The sequence below is a fragment of the Rosa rugosa genome, chromosome 6 (genome assembly GCF_958449725.1).
Source record: "Rosa rugosa chromosome 6, drRosRugo1.1, whole genome shotgun sequence".
Taxonomy (NCBI): domain Eukaryota; kingdom Viridiplantae; phylum Streptophyta; class Magnoliopsida; order Rosales; family Rosaceae; genus Rosa; species Rosa rugosa.
In genome coordinates, this window is record NC_084825.1 from 47,865,493 (window position 1) to 47,878,598 (window position 13,106).

At 38.0% G+C, this 13,106-nt stretch overlaps 2 protein-coding genes and 1 pseudogene across 2 annotated transcripts; 1 reads left to right on the forward strand and 2 right to left on the reverse strand.

Moving 5' to 3' along the window:
• The first annotated feature begins 590 nt into the window (after window positions 1–590).
• Window positions 591–2,949, forward strand: LOC133714782 (U-box domain-containing protein 1-like). The gene has a single exon (XM_062141036.1). The coding sequence runs from the start codon at window positions 719–721 to the stop codon at window positions 2,792–2,794; it is 2,076 nt and encodes a 691-aa protein (XP_061997020.1). The 5' UTR covers window positions 591–718; the 3' UTR covers window positions 2,795–2,949.
• An 88-nt stretch (window positions 2,950–3,037) lies between these two features.
• Window positions 3,038–9,220, reverse strand: LOC133714781 (UTP--glucose-1-phosphate uridylyltransferase 3, chloroplastic). The gene is made up of 17 exons (XM_062141034.1): window positions 8,361–9,220; window positions 8,069–8,249; window positions 7,842–7,991; window positions 7,563–7,724; window positions 7,290–7,462; window positions 7,142–7,208; window positions 6,861–7,027; window positions 6,090–6,248; window positions 5,742–5,833; window positions 5,553–5,647; window positions 5,346–5,423; window positions 5,089–5,184; window positions 4,812–4,886; window positions 4,647–4,738; window positions 4,385–4,547; window positions 3,787–3,847; window positions 3,038–3,444 (listed from the first exon to the last, which is right to left on the reverse strand). Exons 1-17 carry the CDS (start codon window positions 9,041–9,043, stop codon window positions 3,332–3,334), a joined length of 2,607 nt encoding a protein of 868 aa, XP_061997018.1. The 5' UTR covers window positions 9,044–9,220; the 3' UTR covers window positions 3,038–3,331.
• A 1,537-nt stretch (window positions 9,221–10,757) lies between these two features.
• On the reverse strand, window positions 10,758–12,004 carry LOC133716907 (chloroplast envelope membrane protein-like; annotated as a pseudogene).
• Window positions 12,005–13,106: the final 1,102 nt, after the last annotated feature.

A 13,106-nucleotide genomic window follows, 5' to 3' on the forward strand; every position in this document is an offset into this window, starting at 1 on the left:
AAGCCCAGAAACCAAGCTCCTCTGCACGACGATTGTACGCACAGCCGCCTCATCACTTCCGATCGATCAAGGCCCCACGACCATGCCGGCACGACCGCGCCGCCACTCCTGCGCCGCCATTTGCACCGTCATGCTCATCGTCTTCACGGTCTAAGTGCCACTCAATACAACATAATGACCTTCTCGGTATGATTTTATATTAATGAAATTATCATTTATTCATAAAAACTCAAATGTTCCTAATAAGACATTCCATATAAGGACACAATATCATTATTTTTACATTTTGAAACCACAAATGAAGATAAGAATTAGGTCACCAAGTACTAGTTTGACATGGTATGTATTCCTAATTTCCTATTCAGCATTTTCCCATGTAAGTGTTTGTAATATAAAAAATGGCGGGTAACATAACAAACCAAAATGGCCAGAGGTTGCGCCAAGTGGCAGCAACCCATGAATCCCTAACTTGTTCACTTCTCCATCTTTTCTGTTGTCTCTAATGTCAACTAATCCAAACAGAAACAGTCAAGAGTCCATGCAATTAGATTACTATTTCTCTCTTTCCCCGTTATTTCAATATCCAAATTAGAAACCTTGTTCTTGTTCAAGAAATTTGAAAAATCCTAGCTTAATTAGCAACAAGAGCAAGAGGTTTTAGTAATAAAATCGAACAGAAAACATACTCAACACTGAGAATTATAGAGGGTTTTGAACCATGGATGTGGCTCTAATTCCTCCAATGTTGGTTTCTTCAGGCTTTTTGCCTACTGGGTCATTCTTAGAGTCATTGATTCACATATGCAATGAGATTTGCTCCATGGAAAAGCTTCCTTTCCTTCAAGTCAGGAACATCTCCACCATGATAAGGAGGATTAAGCTTCTTTCTTCTTTGTTCGAAGAGATTCAAGAAACTAACGGCCCTCTCCCTCCATCTTCAATCCTGTGCCTCACTGAGCTCTTCTCCGTGATTCGAAGAATCAAGTTTTTGATTCAAGAGTGTAAGGACTGCAGCTTTTTGTGGGGACTTATGCAGATGGAGCTGGTTTCAAATCAGTTCTACGTGTTGGTCAAGGAGTTAGGGAGAGCACTTGATATTTTGCCTGTGAGTTTGCTCAATATTACGGCAGATATTAGAGAGCAGATTGAGCTTCTTCACCGGCAAGCGAAAAGGGCAGAGTTGTTTATTGACCTTAAAGAGGTGAAGAGAAGAGAAGAGCTTTTGGTATTGATGGGGAGCAACAATGAGAGGAACAAGAAGAACAAAGGGTTTGTAGACTTGGGCAAGGTGAAGGATATCTTGAGCAGCATTGGCTTGAGAAGCTCAATGGATTACGAGGAAGAGATTTCAAAGCTAGAGGCAGAAGCTCAAAAGCAAGCAGGGAGTGGCGGACTAATTGTGGTATGCAATATAAACAACCTCATCTCCCTTGTTTCATATTGCAAATCCATGATTTTCGTCTATGATGATTTCGAAACAACCAACAAGGAAGACTTCAAGCTGCTAGGTTCTACACCCTCAAATAGATATTATGATCACTCCTCATCTTCTCAATCCATAGTTGCCAACATCCCAGATGAATTTCGATGCCCGATTTCACTAGACTTGATGAGAGATCCTGTGATAGTAGCATCGGGGCATACATATGATCGAAATTCCATTGCTCAGTGGATCAATTCAGGGCACCAAACATGCCCCAAAAGTGGACAGAAGCTTATTCACATGGCCCTTATACCTAACTATGCACTGAAGAGTCTATTGCATCAATGGTGTGAGGAAAACAATGTTCCAGAAGTTGGATCATCACCATCATCTTCTTCAGATTTGGAGAGGAGCAGGAGCAGGAGCAAAAGAGATTCTTGTGAAAATGCTGTGGATCACATTTCTGTTGTAAAAGCTGCAGTTGATGCTGTGAAGTTAACAGCTGAGTTTCTGGTGGGAAAACTAGCAACAGGTTCACCAGATATCCAAAGACAAGCAGCATACGAGCTTCGGTTACTTGCTAAAACAGGCATGGATAACAGAAGAATAATAGCTGAAGCAGGAGCTATTCCTTTCTTAGTGACATTGCTGAGATCACATGATCCAAGAATTCAGGAAAATGCTGTCACCGCACTACTCAACCTTTCCATCTTCAACAACAACAAAATTTTGATAATGGCTGCAGGAGCAATTGATTACATAATCGATGTGTTGGAATCAGGGAACACAATGGAAGCAAGAGAGAATGCAGCAGCAGCAATTTTCAGCTTGTCCATTATTGATGACTGCAAGGTGACAATTGGAAAAAGACCAAGAGCCATTCCGGCATTGGTGGGGCTTTTGAAAGAAGGAACTCCGGCTGGTAAAAAGGACGCAGCCATTGCTCTCTTCAACCTTGCAGTCTACAATGCTAACAAGGTCAGTCTGGTGGTTGCTGGAGCGGGTCCCCTGCTCATTGATCTGTTGATGGATGACAAGGCGGGGATAACAGATGATGCCTTGGCAGTTCTTGCTCAACTTTTGGGATGCTCTGAAGGGTTGGAGGAGATTGGGAAGAGTAGGGTTCTAGTGCCAATTCTCATTGATCTTCTGAGATTTGGTTCTCCAAAAGGGAAGGAGAATTCAATAACTCTTCTGTTGGGGTTGTGCAAAGATGGAGGAGAGGAGGTTGCAAGACGACTATTGATGAACCCGCGGAGTATCCCTTCTCTTCAAAGCTTGGTTGCTGATGGATCCTTGAAAGCTCGAAGAAAAGCCGATGCACTGCTTAGATTACTGAACAGATGCTGCTTTCAATCTCGGAATCAATGACAGTACGATGTTTGTTACAATGTTGCATACAAAAAGATATGTATATTTGTGAAGATTAAGCGCACAGATAAAACTGTCGTATACATTGATTACTGCAAATTGATCTCATATTGTTGTTTGTTTCCAGAAAAATATTCATTCTTCCCTGTTGATTGGTTTAGATATTATCGCAATTTCATTGAGAATTGAGATGAATTTGAAACCTCCTCAAGGTCATACCAGCTATATAATGTCTTGAGAAAATGAAGAAAGAATTGAACATATTTCATTACTTCCAACTCTTTATTTTACATCAGTTCCTTGATGATCCGCTTCCTCACTAATACTACAAGAAAAGAGTAACATGAGCTGCGGCGACAGATCCTAAAGGTACAATGACAACTATATAATACATAAAAGGAAACTAACCTAGTTATATATGGTTTAACGTATATGGTTAAACCTAACCTGAACAATGCATAATTTATGAGGTTGAGTTACACGTCCATATGTGAACCACGATTCACCAATGGAAAGAATAATTTGTATGTATAAGATTTACAACTCTACCAATTCCAACTGAATATTTGTGCCCTTGATCCCGTACTTCCAATACCAGCTTCCACTGTCCATCATATTCTCTGCGATAGGATCTAATCCGATTGCTAAACCTGGATAACCCATGAAATGAAGATGGATAAATTAATGATTGTATTGCAGACATGTATGTAAGTCTTTTTGAAATGGCATTTACGTCTGTGTTGGATAGAAAGGGAGTCCCATTCTAGCAGTTATCATCTCAGGCTTGATTTTGTCACTTTGGAGGGTGTTTCTATTTGCTTTCATTAAACTACTCAAGTTACCTCTCTTCCTCTAAAAAAAATTTCTTAGTCGTTTCATTCACCCTCATTTATTCTGTTCTTTAATATAAACTTTAGAACTTAAAAAAGTCAAGGAAAAGTCAGCAGGCAAACTGAGCAACAATGCTATTATAGACTCTAAACTCCACAAACCTGAATCTCCTGGCGTGATCTTCATTTTGTAGCCATTTGGAACTTCAAATACATGATTTCCCTGCATCAGTTGATAAGAACAAAAAGACGCTTGTTAGCTTTTACCTATAATATAAATTCATAACCAGCTTAAAATTACTGATGGAAAGGTGAACTCCTAACAATTGGATATGAAACCTCCTCCATTCACCAGTCATTGAGAAAAACACAAGGTCCAAAGTGGACTTCAATATTGAAAACGTGCTACTTTAGATATCTTAAAAGCTCTACCTCTTATTAAATTCTTATTGTTCTTGTCAAAAGTATTGAATTCAATAGAGTCAAATTGGATTTGTACATGGTATCATGCCCCCCAGGCACTCTTTAACAAATTTATTGTTTATCATACAAAATGCTTCTGACTGAATTCCAATCATTTGAATATGTTACGCCGGCAAGATTTACTACAAAAGTAATAATACCTTAAATAATCTGTGAAAGGTGGAGGCCCGAAATCCAGTTTATAAAAAAAAAAAAATTTAAAAACTCAAATTAAAAAATTTCAAAGAATTTGTCTTTTCCTCCATGCATATCTACAGTGATTGGTTTTCAAACTAACCTTTAGGATAACATCAGTTGCCTCAAACTCAGCATTTCCATGCAGTACAACCTTACATGCTTGGATGCGCTGCACAACATGCTTCCAATAGACATTGTCTTCAAAATTCCAGTCAATTCCCTCATTCAATACTCTTACATTCTGTAATTTACACCTTCCACACCTACGGGATCAATAAATTATTACTACAACTTCAACTGTAAAATGGGTTCATCATTTCTGAAGACCTTAAATTGTAGAAATGAAAGCAACAGGCTTCTACCTGTGTCCATATTGTAAAATAGGTTCACCATCTTCACCAACCCTACTTGAGCCCATAATATTATCAGCCTCTATGATCAGGCTTCCATCAAGCTGGATATGGGAAAGAGATTAGTAAGGAGACAACATCTTTGTATTTCTCAATGTTCTATTTTAAAGTTCAAACCTGAACATTCCTCCACAGGAACTCTGCGACCTCTACTTGTAACTCAGAGCCTTTGCTTATTGAGCCTCCATAGAACTGTCAGGTAAACATAACTTGCTGCTTAGCTATTCATTTCTTCAATATTTCAATGAAGAAATACAAAATCTAGAAAACAATAAAATGAACCAACAACACATCCTCGGGTGCCACATGAGATTAGTGAACAAAATGCACATTACCAAAGACAGGGAGAAAAAGGAGTTGAACTGGCGAATCTGTCAGATTCTCATTGACTTACCTTTTGTCTGGTGACCTCCCAAAGGGGGCCAAGAGCAGGGTGCAGAAGAATAAGAAATGGTGGTCCAGAATTTAGATACTTGTCATTACCTCCAATCTGCATCATAGGATGAAGTAAAATACCACAATTGAATATCAAAAGGAAACTTCATCAAGAACTATGGATTTCCATTGAGCAAATACTAAGTGATAACATTAGCTGGCATCAAGTGGAAGTAATTTTGGTTACATTACTGCAAAATAATAAAGAGAATGTACCTCAGGAAGTTGAATATCACACTGAGACAGAAGGTCATGAGCATTTCTTAGGATATCCAACAGCGAACCATCCGGAGTCTGCATATGAGTTTAACATAACGATATTAACTTAAGGAGACAAATTACCCTCTGCACTGTGTCGCAACAAAAAGGGTACACTTCAATTTATACTCTCAGGAAAAGGAGACATAGAGCACTATTACATACTTGGTGTAAAGATTTGTCTGCATGCCTTCTTTTCCTCTTAGTAGATGATGTAACCCGTCTTCTTTTATTAAAAACAATAAAGGTATCAAGCTTATCTGCCAACAGTTATAGCAATATAGTTATTCATAAACATCAAACATAAAAGGGATAAGTAGTCACAGTAATATGCAATTTAGACAGTAATAATACCTTCAATGCCTTTATAATCTCTAGATGGATGTGTATTAAGAAAATTGTCGGCAATATTTTGCATTGTGCATTCAAGCCTGCCACCAGGAACACTACAATACAAGGAAAGTCATTACGAGCCAGGCTAACATTATTCATGTGTGCAAGATCTGTTTCTTTCGTAGTGCAGTCTGTAATGATTAGCATACCATGTCTGATGCACCCGTTACAAAGATTAAAAACAAACAACCAAATTGTAGGTAGAAGAAGTCTATTGAGGTTTTATCTTTGCAGGATCTGCCGTCAAGTATTATTGATGCAGACATAATAATCACTTGTGAAACAGCAGTTAAAGGTTTTAAAAAGTACCTGTGTGGATTTCCAAAATTGTCTACAAATGATATCGCCTTTTTAACATTTAACACCATGCCAGGTAAGCTGTCTGTATTCTTACTGGAACCCACCAACTCCGCGGAAGGTAAGTCTACATACAAAATGTTTGTATTGGCAGGGAACTCTGCCTGCAAACTTGAACATAGAAAGCATGGTCAATGTTGGACTATAGAACTGAAAATTTAAATTACCAAGTAAAAGTCATGGTGAAAGAAACGAATGGCCAAAGAATAAGAGAAAAGAATATAACACGTTGACAAACAACTTTGGTGCTTTAAGTTAGAATATGTCTTGCTTACATGAATTACACAAAATCACAACTTTATCAAGAGGTTTGCAGTAAAGGTCTAGATTCACGGACCAACTGACTGTTTGGAATTAAGAAACAATATTGGACTATCAACTCTGCCTCATTCTAAATATGTTGAACTTATCAAGTCAAGTATCATGTACTTGCACCAAGTTTTGCATTTTGTGACCTACTGAATCCACATTAAGGATGATTTCAGAATATTAGGGAGCATCACTATTCTTAATTATTTAAAGGCCACATGAAATGAGCCAGGAAAAAGAGCACCAGTGCTTCACTGAATAACAACATTGGATATTGTAAAGAAAAAACCATACACAGTCTAAGTTGGCATGCTACTACATTGGTCTTATGTAAATTTCAAGGACAAAGGATATCAAATCACACCATATACTACAAGTTATATTACAAATTTTTAATAAGAGATAACTACATACCTATTACGAGAATGAGGTCCATCTGCTATCCCAAATTTATCAAACTCTGTGTATTCAATGCAAGACAAACCATATGCCCACCTTCCATCCAGATTTTTCTTCTCCATTAGAACATTAATTCCTTCTGTAGCCCCCGAGTTCCTCTTACAGGAAGCAAACCCCAGTTTCTGTTACATGCACAGGTTGAAGTGAAAAACAATTAAAAAAGAAGAAGGATTCTAAGTCCAAAAGGTGCTACCAGTTTCCATAACATCTTTATGAACACCATAGCAAATTTGTACCTTCCCATGGTGTAAACCAATCCCTGCTAGTGCCAAGAGAGTCAAATCTGTAGCGGCCACAACATTGCTGGAAATTCATTGTTATTATGTAAGTCAAGATGTGGAATCCAATTTATCAACATTTTCCGATTGAAGAAAAACAGCTTACCTAACTTGCCGTACAGTTGCACCTTTACGTCCATGATCATAAAACCATTGAAAAATGCCTTTATCATAAGCAAGTTTCCATATCACACCATGACCACCAGGCTTGCAAATGGGAGCAAAAGGTTTCTTGATTATCCATTGCCCATCCTCTGCACTAACAGCTGGAACAAGGGGCTGCAATTTCACAAGAATACATTTATTGCCAAAACCAGATAAATGATTCCATAATACATAAGCATTACAGAAATACCCTTTATAGTTTCCCACATTATACCTGTTCGAAAAGTTGGAAACTTGATCGACCTCTCTTAAACCATTCAAGTTTTTCACAAAGAGAAGTTATGTGTTCATGGTTGTTCTTTGCAGCACTTGTCATGATAGCAACAGGAGTGATGCACTGCTTCCCATAAATCTTGAAGTACAAAAACTCTCTAGCCTTGCAATCAATATACTAAAACGTAAGATGCATATAACTTCATCATCACATAAAAACTTCTATGTTAGCTCATTTTTCTTGTCAAGTTTCCAATCTTGACAAACAGAGATCTTATACCTGAAGATCTCTTATAAGACCTTCCAATAAAGTCCGCCCACAATAAGGAAGCATTGCAGCTGGGAGACATTCACCTGTATCAGGATCAACCAAACCAAGCCTGTCGGCGGAGCCTCCCAGAGGATAAATTTCACCTAGGTCTGGCAAACCCTAAAATGAAAAACATCTTTTAGTTCAAGACAATCTAACAACCTTCATATCGAAAGACCAATAGCCCTGACACAAACCTGAATTCCCCATAGAGCAGCTTGAGCTGCATATTCTGCATTTTCAGAAAGATCAAGTCCACTAGGTGCATGAATTTCCAAAAACTGGCATTCCATCTGCTCTTGTATGTTGTTATACCAATTTGTAGTCTGCATTTCAGCTCTCGATTGCGCTAGAAGCTCCATTACTGTTATCTGATATCTGCACAAGTTTGTAATATAAGCTAACAACTCACATATCCTAATGCAAAGCTTTCCATATAAGAAAAGTTAAGACTAAAATGAATTCGAAGAACCGAAATAGTGGACTCACCCAATCACTCCTCCAATGCAGTTATAGAACTGTTCAACCTCTCCCAAATTCTTCAGTAGCTTCTTCAAGTCCTCAAAATCTTCATCATTCAAAGCAAACCGAACCTTCTTCTTCCCCGAACCGTCACTGTTCACATCCAATTTCTCAATCATTTCAGCAATGGCGTAAAACGCGGTCTTCACGGGGCTCCTGGCCGGCTCCGCCTCGCTCTCGGCGAACTCAAACCCCCAGCCGAGCACGTGCTCTTGGCCGGCGGCGACGAGGCACTTGAACAAGAACAACTCGGTCGGACTCAAATCCAGCGAGGCCAAAACCGCAGAGAAGACTCGGCTGTTGCCGGAATTGAAGAATCTTTTCACTCTGGAATCTCCGTCGATCACTCTGGTTTTGGCGCGTAGCGATTTGGCGCCGGCGAGGCGGGAGCGGAGAGACTTGAGGCGCGCGAGCTCGCTGTGGAACTCGAATTCGGGAGCCGGCGGCGCGTACTCTACCGGGACGGTGGTGACGCGCGTGACACAAGAACCAGGCGAAGAAGAAGAAGAAGAAGAAGATAGAAAAGTAGGGAGGAGAGTAGGCTTGGTGAGGCGGAGAGAAGTGAGAGAGTGGAAGGGAGAGTGGGGAGGTTTGAAGGTGAAGAGCAAGTGCGAGGTGTCGCGGTTGAGAATTGGAGCTGAGCGCGCCATTGTTTACATCCACAGAGGTCTCCACAGTAGCCTCTGTAGGGATTTGAGCTTTGAAATTGAAGAAGAAAGCAAGTCAAGTGTGTGTGTGTGTGTGTGTGTGTGTTAGAGCTTAGAGGTTTTGAAAATGGAGGAGAAAGAAGGAGAAGGAGAAGGAGAAGGAGAAAAGGGAGGGAAGGATAAGAAGGAGACACCGAGAGCATATACGGATATACCCAATTTCTGTTGGCTCCTTCCAACAGGAAAAGGGTGTGTCCTAATCCTAATATCTGGCTCTTAGTTCCTACACCATACGTGACACATTTTATCACTGTGATTAATAAACATGATAATTTGAATGAAAATGGGATCGTGCATGGTTTGATACATTAGAAGGTGCTATAGACGTATACGCATTCATCGAAATATGTTAAACTTTAATATTACTAATTCTGGTAAATTATAAGCTCATCGCTCATAAAGCATGATTTTCAAAATATGTAATTTTGGCCAAAAATCATGTGTTATAGCCTATAGTCCACAATTTTAGGTAAAAACTATTGTGTGCTAAAATCCTACATTATACCCACCTCACTTTTCATAGTTTGTGAAATGTAAATTGTAAAAAGAAAAACATAGAGTGTGGATTATAAAATAATTAAAGAATATAAATTTCACTCCCCGTTCTTTACAGGTTATAAGAAGTTTGATGCTCTGCACTTGAATATATACAGCCAAGCTTAGGGCCGGGAGTTGCATGTTAAAGATGTTTGGTTTCAACCCAAGTTAGAAAGCACTCTTCTTTATCACTGAACTAGCCTCTACACTATAGTACTCTAGCAAGGCAGAAAATATATAGGAATCACTAGATTGCTGGTTAGGGAAGCAACCTTTTTTTTTTTTTTTTTTTTTTTTTTTTTTTTGTGTGGCTCTCAATGGATTTAACCTGAAACCTACGGCTATACATGAGAACTCTAAAGTCTTTTTTCAGTTTCTCGCTCTAGGTTAAGCTCCGAAGGTCTCACACAAATTTTATATGCGACGTAATTCTGGCTAGTCAATGCTTTAGTTTCAGTCTGAAGGAAGCTAGGATAGGGCAGAATCAGTTTGAGACTGTGTCTCTATGCTACTTGTCTGGCAAGCCCTGGGAATGTTTGATTGAGGCTGAAAATAAGTAGATTTCGGTGTCCCTCTTCACTGCTGTATGACAAATTTACAAGTTCTAAAGGAATTGCTTGCTTCTAAAAATGGTGGCCTATGAGGATCTGAATCTAATTGTTGAGACCCCTTATTTTCCTGTTCTCCTTACTGATCAGCAATGACGGTTTCCTTTTGGAATCGACCTCAGTGTTGGTTTTTCAATCTGATTTATATCCTTATTGGTTTATTTCTTTTTTTTTTTTTAGATAAAAAAAGTTTAGGTAAGAGGGAGGCTTCCCTACACTACCAGGGCCAGGGCAAACCTACGACCTCAACCCAACAGGACTTATGAAACTGGCCAGTGTCTCAGCCCAGCCCATTGGTATGAAATTATGCAGGACATTTTTAAGATTGCCCACCAAATAAGAGATTGTCATGTGCTGAGGCTACTACTACTCCACAGCTCTGTAAGGTGGAATTTGATGAGAAATATATTTCCTAATTATGTACGTGAGGATTTAATGGGGAGTTGCATGTGCCTCCTCCTTTCTCTCCCAGCCTGCTTAATTGGGACCTGATCCGCCTTAATTCTATCTTATTAACTCTCTTTGTAGACAGAGCCAATCATTAATTCCCAACCGTGGGGCGAATGGAATCCTATACATAAATCAGTTAATAAAAGAATAGAAAAAGCTTTTATTGTGCCACTTAAGTTATATAGGAATTCTTGAACCCAAGAGTTAAGAATAACAAGTTCTTCATTACCTAGAATAGAATAACCACTTAGAATAACGAAACAGATTATATTTGTCGAGAAGTGTAAAATTGTATGGATACGATCCTCATTGTGCATCTTGATCAATTGGGTCGTTTCTTTGTAGATTTCGACGCGAAGCTTTTGTAAATGCGTTTCTGGGTATTCCTTTATCATTTCCTCCAAACGAAGGAGTTCCTCTAAGTCTATGAATTTTTTTAGAATACTCTTTTCTTGAATATCATTCAAAAAAATTTCGGATTGCCTAATATTCCACCAATTAGTAATCCAAGATTCCAGACTTTTTTTAAATGAGAGAGAGAGATCCACCAAGGCAAAAATACTATAAATGCAAGATATAGAAGGGAAATGAATACTTTCTTTTTTGCCATTTTTCGTCTGTGAATTTTTGAAGTTTTAATGAACTCATCCCATGCGTCGACTCTATATGATACTAATATTTCTATCAAGCATAAGTTATATCCCAAGTCATCGAGCCCATTAATCTATTGCGAGGTTTTTATTTGTGATGCAGTATAGCGGTTAGGTTAGTCCTTGAATCTAGAAAGAATACAGAAATAGAATAAGAAAGAGCTAGCCCATAATATTAGTTGGATTTCGAGACGAAAGAACTCCCGTTCTATTAAATAAAATATCAAATATAAAAAAAAATTATGGACACAAAAAATTTCGTTTTAGGGTTGCTTCGTATACGTTTACTTTGGCTCGAATAGGCGTTCAGAACAAACTTCCGTTAAGTTATGGTATAGAAAAAAAAGAGGGTTCTTGAGTTTTTTCCCTCTTGCAAAGTATTCGTTTTTCAGTTCCTTTTTTCAAAATACTTCAATTGGTACGCGCAAGAAATAGGCCAATTCAGCAGCTTTTTGCTCAATTTCTCATGGAGTCAAATTCTCATCAGTACGCGTCAAGGGAATGGCCCCCTGGCCTCTGATTTCCATATAAAGGATCCGACGAGCAAAAAGACCCTCTTTATTTTCTATTCTGATGGACTGAATATCTTTCATAAGGAATCGCAGAAATATGCGACGGTTTTTTCCAGGAAATCCCCAACGAAAAATACACACTATGCCCTCTTTTCATCTATCTTACATATTGTACTAATTAATTAAACTGTAAGGCCACGTTCTCAATATATATATATATATATATATATATAGAGAGAGAGAGAGAGAGAGAGAGAAATTAAAATAATTAACCACCAATGGATGCCTAGCTATCTGCATGCAGTAAGCTAAATATTACAGTTCGGGATTTCATTAAGTAGTCGCAACGAATTAGCTATGATCAGCACTTCTCTAAACACAAAAAGAATTAGCTATCAGCAGTTCAGCACTGCATGTGAAAGTTCAGATCATCAGATACAGAAGATAAATTGAAATATGTTGTGATCAATAAAGAGAAGTAGAAAGAGAAAAACAGGAGAGCGGAGGAGAAATGGCGCAGCTGTCTTCCAAATTGGCGGAAGAGATCGATGGATATATGGTCGTACAATTTATGTTGAGATTGCCTCCTATACTATAAGCTCACCATTTTTAAAGGATATTTTCATAACATGTTCTAATTGATGGAACACCGAAATTTCGAACTAATTATTTTTTTATGCAGTTTATTATTTTATAATTTTAAGAATCATTAAAAAATTTTACTCGTGATTTTTGAGTTTAATCAGTTCGAGAATTGTTTGAAAATGATCATTTGAGGGTAGAAAAATTTTGGTGACAAAATAAGAACGTGCAATTTTAGCTAAACCTGAACATGCAATTTTAGTCCACAGTTTTGGAAAGATTTATTATTATTATTATTATTATTATTATTATTATTATTATTATTATTATTATTATTATTTTGAGAAATTTATAGGTCTAGTTTCTACGGGATAGGTTGGAATTTATTTTATGGTAACACGGAGTATCAATACATTAGATGTATGGTAGAATTTTGTTGGAGTAATATTTTAACCGCATTCCTTTGAAATTGAAGTAACTAATTCTTGGCTTTCATGTAAAGTTGATTCAACATATCTTTGACCATGTTCACAAGTTGATTTAGCATCTATTTGACCATGTTTACAAGATTTTAGTAATCATGCCAGTACTATCATATATCATTTAACATCATTTTAGGGCAGACAACTTATTATTTATGAAGAGGATCATCATTTGGACAGAATAT